At 49.1% G+C, this 17,080-nt stretch overlaps 1 protein-coding gene across 1 annotated transcript in view; it reads left to right on the forward strand.

Moving 5' to 3' along the window:
- The first annotated feature begins 5,643 nt into the window (after positions 1-5,643).
- LOC139276779 (sodium- and chloride-dependent taurine transporter-like) overlaps positions 5,644-17,080 on the forward strand; it is a 67,997-nt gene continuing 56,560 nt past the window's right edge. Inside the window, exons 1-3 of the mRNA XM_070894782.1 lie at positions 5,644-5,872; positions 6,477-6,535; positions 7,488-7,715. Of these exons, the coding sequence (XP_070750883.1) occupies positions 7,490-7,715 (226 nt within the window). The 5' untranslated portion in view covers positions 5,644-5,872; positions 6,477-6,535; positions 7,488-7,489. The remainder of the gene's footprint in view (positions 5,873-6,476; positions 6,536-7,487; positions 7,716-17,080) is intronic.

Genomic DNA, 17,080 nt, shown 5'->3' on the forward strand with positions numbered 1-17,080 from the left:
CCTCTGTAGACTGCAGCAAAGGGCCCGTGATGGCATCATAGCTGCAAGAGCCTTACGTCAGGAGCTCATCAATGATCACTTTGCCTGAAAGAACGTTGGTGGTATTTACAAGGCTGACACACTGCTGGGTGTGCAGGTCATACATCAATGGTGGGCATCACCTTGGTGATTGTTAAAGTTTAAGTTGATTGAAGTTAAGTGTCATTATACCCTTTGATGTTAAGGAATCACCAGTGTGTAACGGTGCAGCTATCTGAGCCAATGCGCAACAAGGTTTTGTTCAATAAAAAATATTTAAACTGAACATTTGTCTGAAATCATCAATATTTTTGTAAAAACCATTCCTTCTCCACCCTCCCACCCTCCCCCCGCACTTCTCCTCCCCACCTCTACGCCTTCCCCTTGCCCTCCTGACTCCAAACTGCCTGGCCAAGGAGCTCCTCAGGCGATGCTTCATTGGGGGGACGGGTGGGGGGGGATGACGGCAAAACGCTGCTTGGACGGATACGGAGAGGAGGGTCCTGACGTGGGAACATGCTCTGAGCCAGAAGCAAGATGTTGCTGCTGGCTCTCATGTGTGGTTGGCAATGGGGGTGTGGCACCTAGGGGTGCAGTGCCACACTCCGGGACCACTGGGAGCCCTCTGCCACCAGTGTTCCTGGCTACCAGCTCCAGGGCCTCCACCATCCCTTCCATGTTATATATTATTTGTTGGACAAAATCTCGGTGCCAACTATGTTCTTGGAGCTTAGTAGGCTTTTTGCTGCTGGTGAATCTCCCTCGTGCCTCCCACAACAGCCAAACAAGCACACACCACAGCCACACACGCCTTCAGTCCCTCTCAGTTCCCTCTCTCTCTGTTTCCCCTTCTGCGCATGTCATGATGACCTTTGACCTCCTGAATCGCATAAATCGAGCGTTGCCATGTCATTGCTAAGGATGGTGACACTTTACGCAGAAGGTCAGAGAGATTTAACGCTACCGCCCATTTCATATCGCTCGCAGTAACACTCATTTTCAAAAATGGAGACTAGGTGCTTTGTGAATGGGCGAGAAGCCGGCGATCTGATAACCCTTTTTTATCGACCACACCGGAAATAACGCCCATTTTTGGGCAATAAGCACAAAAGTGGAAAATCTAGCCCACAGACTCGGAATAAGGAGCCGCCCATTTAAAACTGAAATGAGGAGGAATTTCTTCTCTGAGAGAGTTGTAAATCTGGAATTCTCTGCCCAGAGGGCTGTGGAGGCTGGGTCATTGAATATACTTAAGGCGGAGATAGACAGATTTTTGAGCGATTGGGGAGTCAAGGGTTATGGGGAGTGGGCAGGGAAGTGGAGCTGAGTCCATGATCAGATCCGCCGTGATCTTTCTGAATGGCGGAGCAGGTTCGAGGGGCTGAATGGCCAACTCCTGCTATTCCTTATGTTCTTATGAAGCTGATGTCATGGGTCTGGCACACTCTGAAACAGAAACTGCAAAATTTGCAGAAAGTTTGAGAATAACAACTTGAAATCCAAGAAGAGATACGAGCTGAAACAGGAAGAGGAGAGTGAGTGGAAGCCAGACGGGTATTGTTACAGACTGCAATAGGCGGAGAGACATGCAGTCAGTGCAGAAAATGTACAGCAGGACTGCCAGAGTCTGAAAGAGAAAAGACAGGTTAATGATCAGGCCTGGAGCATACAGTGCATTTATATAGCACCTTTCACCACCTCAGGACATCCCAGAGTGCTTCACAGCCAATGAAATACTTTTTGAAGTGCAGTCACTGTTGTAATGCGGGAAATACAGCAGTCAAATTGCGCACAGCAAAGTTTCCACAAACAGCAATGTAAAAAGACCAGATAATCCGTTTTGTTTAGTGAGTACTGTCGGAGGTTAAACCAAGGCCCTGACAGCTCTCTTGAATGGATGTAAAAGATCCAAGGTGCTACAGTATTTTGAAGGCAGGAATGTTACCAAACAGCTGAGTCTTCTGTGCTGGTTCTTCAAATAATGCCCAGTCACCGAAGCCTTTAGGGCCACCTCGAGGCAAGCCCATCCCTGCTACCAGTCCCAGTTATCTCCAGCCATGCCTGCCCACTGCCTTTACATCAACAAAAACAATGATTCAGACTGTTTTTCAGACTTAGCCACATTAATAAAGACAATCAAAAGATGCCTCACAGAGAATCTGGCAGCCTGCTCCTCCAGAACGTCGCAGGGACAATTTGTGAATCTAACATTATACTAGGGAACTAATTCACCTTTTGTGAAAACACACATCGATAGAGATTCAGGCAGCAGTCTCGCTCACACACATCCCGCAACACCTCACACACGTTGACTGACTTTGGGAGAGCAGTGACTCATTATGTAACTAAACATGGTGCGATAATGTGCACCAACAACACGGCACCAACTAGCAAATTGAGTCGACGTCCAACAAAAAGTCTTGCTGTGTCAGCTGTGGCTCAGTGGGTAGCTCTCTCACCTCTGAGTCAGAATGTCGTGGGTTCAAGTCCTACTCCATGAGACTTGAGCTCATAATCTAGCTCGACACTCCCAATGCAGTGCTGAGGGAGCGCTGCACTGTCGGAGGGACGGTACTGAGGGAGAGCTTCATCCTGTCGGAGCTGCCATCTTTCAGGTGAGACATTAAACCCACTCTCTCAGGTGGACATAAATGATCCCCTCACCAAAGAAGAGCAAGGGAGTTCTACCCGGTGCACTGCCCAATATTTAGCCCTCAATCAACATCACGAAAGACAAATGATCTGCTCATTGTCACGTTGTTGTTTGTGGGAGCTTGCTGTGCGCAGATTGGCTGCCACGTTTCCTACATTACAACAGTGACTACACTTCAACAGTGCTTAATTGGCTGTAAAGCGCTTTGGGAGGTGGTGAAAGAAAGAAGAAAAAAAGACTTGAATTTATATGGCGCCTTTCATGACCACTGGACGTCTCAAAGAGCTTTACAGCACAGTGGTGAACAAGCAGGAAGGGGTAGGTGGAAGCTCCAGAACTGAGCCCGTAACCTTCTGACTGGGAAATGAGTCAGGCATGTCAAACGATTGGGGGTAATATATTAGCATGGATAGAGAATTCATCATCATCATAGGCAGTCCCTCGAATGAGGATGACTTGCTTCCACGAGTTCACAGGTGTTTCGATGAAGGAACCGAGGATTGGCTAACTAACAGAAAACAGATAGTTGGGATAAACGGGTAATTTTCTGGTTGGCAAACAGTGACTAGTGGGGTGCGGCAGGGATCAGTGCTGGGGCCTCAACTATTTACAATCTATATTAATGACTTGGATGAAGGGACCGAGTGTAATGTAGCCAAGTTTGCTAATGATACAAGGATGGGTGGGAAAGCAAATTGTGAGGAGGACACAAAAAATCTGCAAAGGGGTCTAGACAGGCTAAGTGAGTGGGCAAAAATTTGGCAGATGGAGTATGATGTGGGAAATTGTGAGGTTATCCACTTTGCCAGAAAAAATAGAAAGCAAATTATAATTTAAATGGAGAACAATTGCAAAATGCTGCAGTACTGATGGACCTGGGGTACTTGTGCATGAAACACAAAAATTGAGTATGCAAGTACAGCAAGTAATCAGGAAAGCAAATGGAATGTTGGCCTTTATTGCAAGGGGGGTAGAGTATAAAAGCAGAGAAGTCCTGCTACAACTGTACAGGGTATTGGTGAGGCCACACCTAGAGTACTGTGTACAGTTTTGGTCTCCATATTTAAGGAAGGATATGTTGCATTGAAGGCTTGTCAGAGAAGGTTCACTAGGTTGATTCCGGAGATGAGGGGGTTGACTGATGAAGATAGGTTGAGTAGGTTGGGCCTATACACATTGGAGTTCAGAAGAATGAGAGATGATCTTATCGAAACATATAAGATAATGAGGGGGCTCAACAAGGTGGATGCAGAGAGGATATTTCCACTCATAGGGGAAACTAAAACTAGGGGACATAGTCTTAGAATAAGGGGCCGCCCAGTTAAAACTGAGATGAGGAGAAATTTCTTCTCTCAGAGGATTGTAAATCTATGGAATTTGCTGCCTCACAGAGCTGTGGAGGCTGGTTCATTGAATATATTCAAGACAAAGATAGACAGTATCTTAACCGATAAGGGAATAAGGGATTATGGGGAGCTGGCAGGGAAGTCGAGCTGAGCCCATGATCAGATCAGCCATGATCTTATTAAATGGCGGAGCAGGCTCAAGGGGCCGTATGGCCTACTCCTGTTCCTATTTCTTATGTTCTTATGTTCAAACCGACACAACACGGCTGAACAATGCAGAAAAGGGAAGGGTTGGAACAATGGGTTGGTTTGCACTGTTCAGAGTGGGTGTCTGTCTCCATCCCTGCCTCTGCTTATCCACTGCTGAAGCCCTCACCAGGCCTTTGTTCCCTCCAGACTCAACTAATCCAATGAACTCATCTTTGGCCTCCCACATTCCTCCCTCCTTAAACTTCAGCTCATCCCAATCTCTGCCGTTCCGTGTTCTAACTCGCGCCATGTCCCGCTCATCCATCACCCCCTGTGCTCACTGACCTACATCGGCACCAGGTCGGGCAACACCTCAATTTCAAAATTTCCATCCTCATGTTCAAATCACTCCATGGCCTCGCCCCTCCCCATCTCTAGCCCCACAACCCCCCCCCCCCAATATCTCTGCGTTCCTCTAATTCTGGCCTCTCGTACATCCCCGATTTTAATCGCCCCACCACTGATGCCTAGGCCCTAAGCTCTAGAATTCCCCACCCAAACCTCTCCGCCTCTCTACCTCTCTCTTCTCCTTTAAGACGCTCCTTGAAACCTGCCTCTTTGACCAAGCTTTTGGGCACCTGTCCCAATGTCTCCTTATGTGGCTCGGAGTCAATATTTGTTTGTTTTACATTCCTGTGAAGCACCATGGGTCATTTTACTATGTTAAAGGTGCCGTACAAATGCACATAGTGCTTGTTGCAATGGGAAAGAATGAAACCAGCCACAAAGCTATTGAGACACACGGGCTGTTGACATTTAAGAGTGAGACACACAAAATGGGTGTCCCTGCACGTACAAAATGGGTGCACTCAGAAAGCAAGGTTTCCTGTTTGTCGCTTCCAGTTACACAACTTCTGTGCCTGCATTTGGCTAAACCTGCGAACAACCGTATTAAAACCAGCGCTCTGACCAGATTCACACTGAGGGCTTAACCCCTGCACTGCCAGCAGGGAATGAGTGAGGAGTTTGACCGCGCTTGTGGCAGAAGATTAAATTAACCCACCTCCTCCAAAAAATGAGGTGGCGGGGGGAGAGAGAGTGCTGCAAAAATTAAAAAGCAGGGGTGCACCAGGGTCCAGCGGGGATTGGTTAACTGCTGAGTCTCCACACTTTTAACCCCCAGGCATTGCAAGGCCTGACAACAAACAAGAATGCATACTGCCTGAATCCGAGGGAGCATCTTAGGGTGTGTTGAAGAGGGGAGAGGCTAAGGAAGAGAGAGGTGGTGGAGATACGAGGAGGTGTATGAGATTCTGATAGAAAGATGCAGTTGACTTTCATGGCAGCTGCCGTCCTGTGTGTGTGTGTGTGTGCCAGTCTCCCCCTTCTGTCTAAATACCAAGGCTGCCTCTTCTCTCTCTCTTTGCTCTCTCCCTCTCTCCTTGCAGCCTGCCAATTATACGCTCTGACGTCGGAGGCAGCCCGGTTCTGGGTTTTTCCACTCATGCATGAGGTTAGTGCTGAAGCCAGCGAGGAGGGCTGGTTAAGAAGAGGCCCCTATAAATGAAATTTACTTCTCTCCATTCCCGGATTCATTTGCCTGTATACTAAGCGAGAGATCTGTGAGCTGCTCAGGGATCCGGCGACTTCTGTGATCCCAGCACAGGTAAATCAAATAACAAAATACCTTTTTGAGCGCAAGATACATTCTAGCTCCTTAGACACTTAGATACTAATGAATTGTTAAAAGGTGTAAAATTAATTCCTGCGTGTGTGTGTGTGTGTTGGGGGATTTTTTTTTAAGGAAAAAAAATAAACACAGGACAAATTTCTCCTTAAAACCAAAACAGCACGCAGAGAACTGTGCATTTGAAGCAATCTGGAGAATATTTGCGGATTTCTGTAATTGACCACACGATCCGCTTGTGTTAATTTCCGATCGCTGGAAACAAAGAAACCGTTTCTCAGTAATCTATCAAACCTTTCTGAAAAGAAATATTGTGGGTTTTTTTTTAGTGTTTAATCATCTGAAAAGGAACATCCCCCCAACCTCGCCCCCTTCCCTTTCCCCGGGTTTTATATTCAAAGGGTGGAAATTGTAACAATTTTTTTAAACAAAAACCAAAAAAGATTGAGCGGCAATTTTTTGGAGTATTTATTTGCGAATTGTGTTTGGATCCTTTCCCGGTGTTTGTATTCTCTCTCTTTCTCTCTCTCTCTCTCGTTTTTTTGTTCTTTTTCTGTTTTTTTTTATTCTCTCACAACAGAAGGCTGGACAAGTACTGGACGGAGTAAGGGCGTTATTCCCGGAATACAGTACTGCTTTGTTGTATGTATTGACAATGTAGACGATTACTGCCTTTCATTATTTAAAAAAAAACATTTAAAAAAAAGAGAAGGAAATGATTAACTTTGCTTTTTATAATTTTTTTAAAAACCGAGTTTCGTTTTACTTCTGCAGAGAAAGATATGTGAGGCTTTTGTTTTGCAAAAAAAGGAATTGAGAGCAGGAACCATGGAGGGTGTGTGAGCTTTAGCAGAGCCACATGTGCGGGTGGCGGAAGCAAGCTGCCACCAGTTACACAGGCTGGGTACACCTCTCCAAAGTGGCACTCATTCTCAGCACAACGGCACATTTTCACAAGCACATCTTCTTAAAAAGTAAAAGTGCACGGGGCTTTGGTGCGATGTTTAAGGGGCAGGCGCTGGGATTTAATCATTGAGAAAGGGGGGTCAGAAGATGAAGGGTAGATGATTTCACAGCAAAAGGCAAAATGGAGATTGGTTCAAGTTTTAAGAGAAGATGGCTGAGGAAAGGGGTAGTGGGAGTTGGGGGGAGGGGGAGAGATATTAATAAAATGGGATTAATTGATCTCCATATGAATATTTTAGATTGATCAGGAATGTAAAGGGCAAGTTGGATCAGATTATATACACATATATGACTTGCTTCCATTGCATTTTGGGGTGAATAGTACTGATTTATTGCCTCTCTCTTTCTTCTCTTTTCTTGTGTGTGTCTGTGCGTTTGTGGGTGTGTGTGTCTGCGTGGGTGTGTTGTGTGTCTGTGCGTGTGGGTGTGTGACTGTGTGGGTATGTGTATGTGTGTGTTTGCGTGTGGGTGTGTGACTGTGTGTGTGGGTGTGTGTGCGTTTGCGTGTGGGTGTGTCTGTGTGGGTATGTGTGTGTGCTTGCGTGTGGGTGTGTGTTTGCGTGTGTGTGTTTGTCTCTGTGTGTGTGTGTGTGTGTGTGTGTCTGTGCGGGGGTATGTGTGTGCTCAGGAATGGCCCGGGGTGAAAAGATGCATAGCTTAAAGGATTTTCACAAAGACATCCTCAAACCCTCTCCCGGAAAGAGCCCAGGGACCAGACCCGAGGATGAAGCTGACGGCAAGATGCAGCGAGAGAAATGGGCCAACAGGCTCGATTTCATCCTATCCGTCGCTGGAGGATTCATCGGACTGGGCAACGTTTGGAGATTTCCGTATCTCTGCTACAAGAATGGTGGAGGTAAGAGCCGTTCTTTTAAAGGGGAACAACCTCAACAAGGGAGAGAGAAAAATAAAGCGTGTCACCGAGCTTTTATTTAACCGTTTTTGCCTTCCGGTGGGGGAGGGGTTGGATGAAACGCAGAAGGAGCAGGGGACTGACTGTATGCTGCCGTTTCATAGCATGTGAAAGTGATGTGCAGAAACGTCTTCCGGTGACATTTAATTCATTGCGAGATTGGTTTCTGAGCCGTTTCAGTGAATTGCTCAGTCTGCCCTGGCCCCCGTGTTGTCTGTGGGTCAGTCACATGTGGCACATTGGGAAGCCAGATGTGGAGAATTGTATTTCCGATTAGAGAATAAAAACAAGGTAACGGACACTGTCCTTGGCCATGTGGCCTCAATACCCACACACCTTTCTGTGTGTTTGTGGGTAAAATGGTGGGAAGAGAAGCAGGGACTGCAAGTGTGGTTGGGTCGTAACACAAAAGCAAAAAACACTGCGGACGCTGGAATCTGAACTAAAACAGGAAAGGCTGGAAACACTCAGCAGGTCAGGCAGCGTCTGTGGAGAGAGAAAGAGAAACCGAGTTAATGTTTCAGGTCGATGACCCTTCATCAGAACTGGAAAAAGTTGGAGATGTAACAGGATTTTAAGCAGGTGCAGAGGCAGGAAAAGGAGGGAGGGGAGGAAAGAACAAGAGGGAAGGTCTGTGATAGGGTGGAAGGCAGAAGAGATTAAATGACAAAAGGGATGATGGTGCGAGGCAACAGGAGATGGTAATGGGACAAGTTAAGAAACAAAAGATGAGTCCAGATAGGGTGGAAATGGAATGGCAGAGTTATCAACAGGCGGGAAAGAGCAACAAAAAACAAACAAAAAATGGGGGCAGAGGTTATGGTTTGAAATTGTTGAACTCAATGTTGAGTCCAGAAGGCCTAAACTAAAGATGAGGTGCTGTTCCTCGAGCTTGCGTTGTGCGGTTTGACCGTGGTGGCTGCTTTACTACCCTGCTCACTGACTGGCGGGAGATGTTTGCTCAGTGAATATCCACTTCTGAAGTACGTTTACCTGGATCACGTGAAGGACTTTTCCACTAAAATTAGTGCCTGAGGTTAAAGCGGTGTCACCCGTCCCCTCACTCACCTGTGGCCCGTCAGCGGTTTGTGTCAGCCGATACTGATCTGCAAAGGTAGGTACGGTATTACGTAAGTTATCGCAATGTGCATTCATAAATCGAATAACAAAAAGGCTTGCCAAAACAATCATTTTGTACAGCGTGCCCCCTGGATGTAATACCGCGATTGCAGAAGTTTGGTATCGCCCCAAGGAAGACTGTGCACAAAAACATTAGGGGGAACATTGTACTATAAATCCCCACCCTGACACCTCCAATTTGGTATCATCTGCAAATTTTGCATTTCTCTACTTGGTGAACAACAGTGATCCCAGCACCGATCCCCACTTCCCCAAACTTCCCCAAACTCTCTCACCCTCTGCCTTCTCTTTTGCTTTTGTAGTGACATTGAACCTCAGCTGTGTTTCCTGCTGACGTCTAGATTTTTTTTGCGAGCTCTTCTGTCTGGCTGGACCAGTTTGCTGTTTGTTTAGATATGTTTGTGCACGTGCAAAGTGGCTGCAATTTGCGTAAACAAAAATAATAAGAGATTGGCAGAAGCCGTTTATCTCTCGAGGTTTGCATCTGATGTCGATCCCGCAAGGAAAGCCCCTCCCGGCCCTCCACCTCTGCTCAGCACCGCAAGGTTGGGCTGTGCAGGAGGTGCTGTGTGTTTAACATGAGAAGGTAGAACCGAATGAAATCACACAGTTGCACAAGCAGGCCGATGTCTCAGCAGAAACTCGCACCCTAGTGGTTGCTGGAGGAACAGCAAGATGCCAGAGATTGTAACACGCGGCCGTTAAGATTATGAAGGAGAATTTGATACGTTAGCTGTCGAGAGGAAGTTTCCTGTTGTCCAAAACTAGAGGCCATAAATATAAGGCAGTCACTAATAAATCCAATAGGGAATTCAGGAGAAACTTCTTTACCCAGAGAGTGGCGAGAATGTGGAACTCGCTGCCACAGGGAGTGGTTGAGGCAAATAGCAGAGATGCATTTAAGGAGAAGCTGGATAAACACAAGAGGGGGAAAGGAATAGAAGGATATTGTAATGTATTTGCTTTATGAGTTCTTTGCTTAAGAATTCATAGCAACACGTTGCTATTAAGAACGAGTTGGTTTATTAGCAAAAGGTTTAACAATCACACTACACATTGCCAGTTCATCCACCAGGCTCACAACCACCTGCCTCATCGTGGATCCCCCGAACCCAACTGGCTGGAGTTTTGAGTCTTGTGAGCATCACGTGACTGGCTCAGCCACTCCCAACTCAACAGCTCGACCAACCTGTGAGCACACTCACATGTGCATACATTACAGATTTGCAGATGGGGTGAGATGAAGAGGGGTGAGAGGAGGCTCAAGTGGAGCATAAACACCGGCACAGACCTGTTGGGCCGAATGGCCCGTTGCTGTGCTGTACACTCGATGTAATTCTCTGTGGCAGCAATGAGCAGCATTCACACATTCCATGGTAAACGTCGGCAACTTTGGCTCAACAAGAGGCGACCATCTTTGTGTTTCAAACCCTGTGTTCCCCTGAGAGAGAGGTTCCAAGTGGTACCACTGTGTGGGAAGGAGTTCCCTGGCCAGGAGCTACGATGAGCCAAGTCTCGGTCGCTGGCATTGTTTGGACTGAGCTGCAAGGCTGAAAATTATCCCTTCCTGCAATAAACTTGTCCATCAGCCAATAGTGGATATAAAGCAATAACCTGATTTTTATACTGCGCCTTTAACATAATGATAGGTCCCAAGACGCTTCACAGGAACGTAAATCAGACAAAGATTTAACACCAAGATATTAGGGCAGGTGGCCAAAGCTTGTGAAAGAGGTCAGTTTTAAGGAGCGTCTTAAAGGAGAGAGGCGGAGAGATTTCGGGAGGGAATTCCAGAGCTTGGGTCCCAGGCAGCTGTACTGGTGGGAACACGACCGTCAATGGTGGAACGATGGAAATCAGGGGATGCGCAAGAGGCCAGAATTGGAGGAGCGCAGAGATCTCGGGGACAAAGGACAATCCAGCCCAATATTTTCAGGAGCAGGGGGTGGAAATTGGAGAGGCAACAGTCTGCAGCCACCAGTACTGTACCCCAGTGTTATACAGTGACAGACCTGTACCCACCAGTACTGTACCTCAGTGTGAGACAGTGACAGACCTGTACCCACCAGTACTGTACCTCAGTGTTATACAGTGACAGACCTGTACCTACCAGTACTGTACCCCAGTGTTATACAGTGACAGACCTGTACCCACCAGTACTGTACCCCAGTGTTATACAGTGACAGACCTATACCCACCAGTACTGTACCCCAGTGTTATACAGTGACAGACCTGTACCCACCAGTACTGTACCCCAGTGTTATACAGTGACAGACCTGTACCCACCAGTACTGTACCCCAGTGTTATACACAGTGACAGACCTGTACCCACCAGTACTGTACCCCAGTGTTATACAGTGACAGACCTGTACCCACCAGTACTGTACCCCAGTGTTATACAGTACAGACCTGTACTCACTAGTTTCACAGCTAATAATTGCCTCCAGTATCAGTGTCTCTCTGGTGGGAGCGCAGTGTAACCCCAGTCGAAAATCTTGCACATCCACCACAACATTTCACTCAACTCCAAGCGACATTGCACGGGTTGGATTCAAGAATTCACCTCTGAGCGGTGACAGAGTAGATGGTCGAGTAATTTATTTCAACCCTTTAGAACCTTTTATCGATTCAGCAGTTTTATCTTTTGAGGAAACTATTTTTGTTTTTGGCTGATTTTGTTTGGTCACTTCCGTCCTTTTGGTCAACTCTGTCTGCAGACCGAGGGTCAGAAACGGCCCGTTAAACGCCTGAGACTTGAGCAGATGGTGTGGCCTGACTTGTCAGTGTAGCAGTTCATCAGTGGGTTAATTTGGTAGTACTGTTGTAGAACGTATCATGTTCTCCAATGAGGATTCTCGTATTTAATGGCAATTTGTAGAGAGGCAGGGAATTTGGGAAATCGATCTCATTCTCTGCTTACTTTTCAAAATGGCGGCCAGGATTCCCAATGAAATGAAGGAAAGAACATGCATTTATATAGTGCCTTTCACGACCACCGGACGTCCCAAAGCATTTCACAGCCGATGAAGTATGTTTCGGAGTGTAGTCACTGTTGTAATGTAGGAAACGCGGCAGCCAATTTATGCAAGCAAGCTCCCACAAACAGCGATGTGATAATGTCTGGATCATCTGTGTTTTAGTGATGTTGTTTGAGGGATAAATATTGGCCCCAGCACAGTGGGGAGAACTCCCCTTGCTCTTCTTCGAAATAGTGGCCGTGGGAATTTCTATGCCCACCTGAGACGGGACTCCCAAGGAACGTAAAGTCACATCTCACCACAGCACTTCGAGAATGTGCTTAAAAAAAATCTGGTTTTCATGAAGTTGTCAGGTTTTTAACGGCAATCCGACGGGTTCACTGATGTCCCTTTGGGGAAGGAAACCTGCCGTCCTTACCCAGTCTGGGCCTATAGGTGACTCCAGTCCCACACCCAACGTTTGTATCAAACCCGCTCCCAGCGGTTCAAGAAGAGCGCTCACCCCCATGTTTTCAGGGCAACTAGGGATGGGCAATAAATGCCGGCCTTGCCAATGACGCCCACATCCCACAGGGTATGGTTGGTAAGGGCTGGGTGGAGGAGGGCTGAGTTGATCGGAGGTTAGAAGAATGAGAGGTGATCTTATTGAAACACATAAGATTCTGAAGGGGCCTGACAGGGTAGATGCAGAGAGGATGTTTCCCTTCGTGGGGGAATCTAGAACTAACGGGCATAGTTTCAGAATAAGGGGTCACCCATTTAAAACGGAGATGAGGAGGAATTTTTTCTCTCAGAGGGTCGTGTATCTTTGGAATTCTCTGCCCCAGAGAGCTGTGGAGGCCAGATCATTGAATATATGTAAGGCGGCGATTGACAGATTTTTGAACGATAGGGGAATAAAGGGTTATGGGGAGCGGGCAGGGAAGTGGAGCTGAGCCCAAGATCAGATCACCCATGATCTTATTGAATGGCGGAGCAGGCTCGAGGGGCCAAATGGGCTCCTATTTCTTGCGTTGAGCAGGCTGGGTTGATGACCTCTCAGAAGGTCGACTGGCTCGCCGACACTCTGAGCTGTGCCCCCCTTCCCCGACCAGTCAGACGAGATACAGAGGGATGACGTGAGGTCTGTGCGTCTGGGAGAGGAGAGCCGTGAGCTGAAGCGAAACGGATGTGTCCGGGCCTGGCCAGTCTAAAGGTTGTTTTGACACTCAGTCAATGACGGAGCTGGCTGCATTACAGCCCAACAGCTTGCTGTGCGTGTGTCCTTGCACATGGCCCGATAGATTAAACACAGCACGTGGTCAGCAGCTGCACGTGATGTCACTTATATAATAGTCAGGGATTATCCTCTCAGTGTGCATTAGGACAGTGGATTTCTGTTTCCAAATTCATTCTTATTTCATTAGACATTCATTATTAAACCTTCAGGTGCATCTTGACCTTGTACGATGGTGTGAAATTGCAAATTGACTGCCCCGATTTCCAGCTCTCTCCATTTTGTTTGCATTAACTGTTTGTGCCAGCTGTGGCTCAGTGGGCAGCACTCTTGCCTCTGGGACAGAAGGTTGTGGGTTCAAGTCCCAGACTTAAGCAAAAAATCTAGGCTGACACTCCAGTGCAGTACTGACTGAGTGAGTGCAGTGCTGTCTTTTGGAGGAGACGTTAAACCAAGGCTCTGTCTGCCCTCTCAGGTGCAAAGATCCCAGGGCACTCTTTCGAAGAAGAGCAGGGGAGTTCTCCCTGATGTCCTGGGGACAATATTTATCCCTCAATCAACATCACTGAAACAGTTTATCTGGTCATTATCACACTGCTGTTTGTGGGAGCTTGCTGTACGCAAGATGGCTGCCACGTTTTCCACAACAGTGACTACACTCTAAAAATACTACATTGCCTGTAAATCGCTTTGAGATGTCCGGTGGTCGTGAAAGGCGCTACATAAATACAAGTCTTTCTTTTTTTAATGGGCAAGATGTAAACACCTCGACAATACCCCCACATCACAACCCCCGCCCCCACCCCACACCGCCCGCGCCCCCACATCACTCTCCCTCCCCCACACCGCCCCCCCATACCGTGCTCCCCCCCCCCAACACCACCCTCTTCCCCCCCCCCACCGTCCTCCCACCCCCCCCCCCACACCGCCCGCGCCCCACATCACTCTCCCTGCCCCACACCGCCCCCCCATACTGTGCTCCCCCCCCACCCAACACCACCCTCTTCCCCCCCCCCACCGTCCTCCCACCCCCCCCCACACCGCCCGCGCCCCCACATCACTCTCCCCCACACCGCCCCCCATACTGTGCTCCCCCCCCCACCCAACACCACCCTCTTCCCCCCCACCGTCCTCCCACCCCCCCCCCCACACCGCCCGCCCCCCCACATCACTCTCCCTCCCCCACACCGCCCCCCCCATACCGTGCTCCCCCCCCAACACCACCCTCCCCCACACCGCCCGCGCCCCACATCACTCTCCATCCCCCACACCGCCCCCCCCATACTGTGCTCCCCCCCCCCACCCAACACCACCCTCTTTCCCCCCCCCCCACCACCGTCCTCCCACCCCCCCCACACCGCCCGCCCCCCCACATCACTCTCCCTCCCCCACACCGCCCGCGCCCCCCACCCACACCGCCCGCGCCCCCCACACCACCCACACCCCCCCCCCCACACCGCCCCCCACATCACTCTCCCTCCCCCACACTGCCCTCCCATACCGTGCTCCCCCCCCCCCGCAACACCACCCTACCCCCCCCCACACAGCTCTCTGTCCCCCACACCACTTTCCCTCCCCCACACTGCCCCCCCCCCCACACCACCCGCCCCTCCCCGCCCAAACTGCTCTCCCTCCCCTACACTGCCCCCACACCACCCTCCCTCCCCCACACTGCTCCCCACACCACGTGACCCCCCCCACACACCGCCCCCCCACACACCACTCTCCCTCCCCACACCGACCTCCCACCCCCTCCCCCACCCCCACACCTCCGTCCACTACCACACCGCCCTCCCCACGTATATCGTGAGCCAGGCCTCTCTTCAAGCGCCCGGGTTTTATTTGCCCGCCGTCCGGTTTTACATTATTACATCATTCGATGATTGGGGTCCAGGCAGCTGAAGGCACGACCACCACTGGTCAAGCGATTATAATCAGGGATGCTCAAAAGGGCAGAATTGGAGGAGCGCAGACATCTCTGTGGGGTTGTGGAGCTGGAGGAGATTACAGAGATAGGGAGGGGCGAGGCCATGGAGGGGTTTGAAAACAAGGATGAGAATTGCGAAATCGAGTTTTGCTTAACCAGGAGCCAGTGTAGGTCAGAGAGCACAGGGGTTGTTGGGTGAGCGGGAGTTGGTGCAAGTTAAGACACAGGGTAGCCATGTGGAAAATTTAGGAGGAATGTCATTACACAGGGAGCGGTGGAAATGTGGAACTCGCTGGAACAATGGGTGGTTGAAGCGGAGAGTGTTGATGCACGGCAGGAGAGGCTTGAGGGAGGTGGCAGTAGAGGGGCAGGGTGGGAAGGGGTCACAAGAATGGGTGGGGGCTGTTTTTGTGTTGTAGAAACAGCCAGTGCAGTCTGGCCGAGCTGTGATGAGGTGAATGAAGAGACCCTCCCTCCACACCTCCCTCACACACAATCTCGCTGGAGCAGGAACCAGCAGCAATGCTTGACGAACCTGACTCCTGCGTTCGCCTGGGTGTTTGCCATCAACACACACCAGGGTCAGTAACGGCCAACTTTCCCCCCCACCCCCCCCCCCCAAGCAACCCTCCCCTCCCACCCCCACCCGCCTTCCCTCCCTCAAAACACGAACCGCGATCCAAATACTAAAGACTTGAGAACACGCGTCAGCCCCGATCAACCATGACAGTCAAGCAGAGGCAGCGGGAAAAGGTTAAAAGGGCATCATCTTCACAGGGAAGATCTTTTATTTATATAGTGCCTTTAAGGTTATAAAATAAAATGTCCCAGGGCACTTCACAGAAGTGTTACAAGACAAAACAGATAAATTTGACACTGAGCCACAAAAGAAGAAATTTGGGCAGATGACCAAAAGCTTGGTCAAAGAGGTAGGTTTTAAGGAGTGCCTTAAAGGAAGAAAGAGAGGTGGAGAGGCTTAGGCTGGGAGTTTTTGGGGACTATTTGGGGAGAAAAAAAGGTATTTGGGATGGAAAGAGCTGGAGGGTTGGGAGAGTCAGTCTTGCAACAAGGGGGTGGGGCAAGAATCAGGAGACAATATCTCGGGATAAAAAAACTATCCCAGATCTATGTATATATCAAAACTGAAAGGAGAGACTCTCAGTTCATTGGGGCTTCTTGTCTCTCATCTCGAATCCAGCGAGGGTTGGCAAGGCATCTTGGGATCTTCCTGTGCCACGCGGGCGCCCCAGAATTCTCCCTTTGTGTTGCCGGGCGGATTGGATTCCCTGGCGGAGGCGGTTAAACAACCACGGCTTCTGTTCCAGCTCCGCAGACCTTTACCTGTTAGCCGGGGATTGGATTATGTCACTCCCTGGCACACACACGCACAGGAGCGGGAGGAGGCTGCTCAGCCCCTCGAGCCTGTTCCTCCATTCAGTTAAAGCACGGCTGATCTGTGCCTCAACCCCATCTATCCGCCTTGGCTCCGTGCCCAATAAAAAAAAAACCCATCGATCTCGGGCTTGGGAGCTCCAATTGACCCCCAGCACCCACAGCCTTTTGGGAGAGAGAGTTCCAGATTCCCAGCACCCGTCATGTGAAGAAGTGCTTCCTGACATTACACCCCCTTGTTCTAGACGCCCCCCACCAGAGGAAATAGTTTCTCTCTATCCACCCGATCGAATCCTTTGATCAACTTAAACACCTCGATTAGATCGCCCCTTAATCTTCTAAACTTGAGGGAACACTAGCCCAGTTAATGCTAGCTGTCTTCAGATTTGAACCCTTTTAGCCCCAGTATCATCCTGGTGAATCTGTGCTGCTCCCCCTCTGTAATGTATGCACCCGTGAGCATGCTCACAGTTTTGCAGAGCTGTTGAAACCAAATTTTACTTTGACCGTTTATTGTTAAAAAATTTTATTGGGTAATTTGTCGGTTTTAGGCCCCCCTTTTAAGGGGGGCACTTGATTTATTGTTTTGCACTAAAATAGTTGTAGAGCTGTTGAGTGGGAGTGGCTTTGCCAGTCACGTGATGTCCACAAGACT

This window comes from Pristiophorus japonicus, chromosome 12 (genome assembly GCF_044704955.1).
Source record: "Pristiophorus japonicus isolate sPriJap1 chromosome 12, sPriJap1.hap1, whole genome shotgun sequence".
Taxonomy (NCBI): domain Eukaryota; kingdom Metazoa; phylum Chordata; class Chondrichthyes; family Pristiophoridae; genus Pristiophorus; species Pristiophorus japonicus.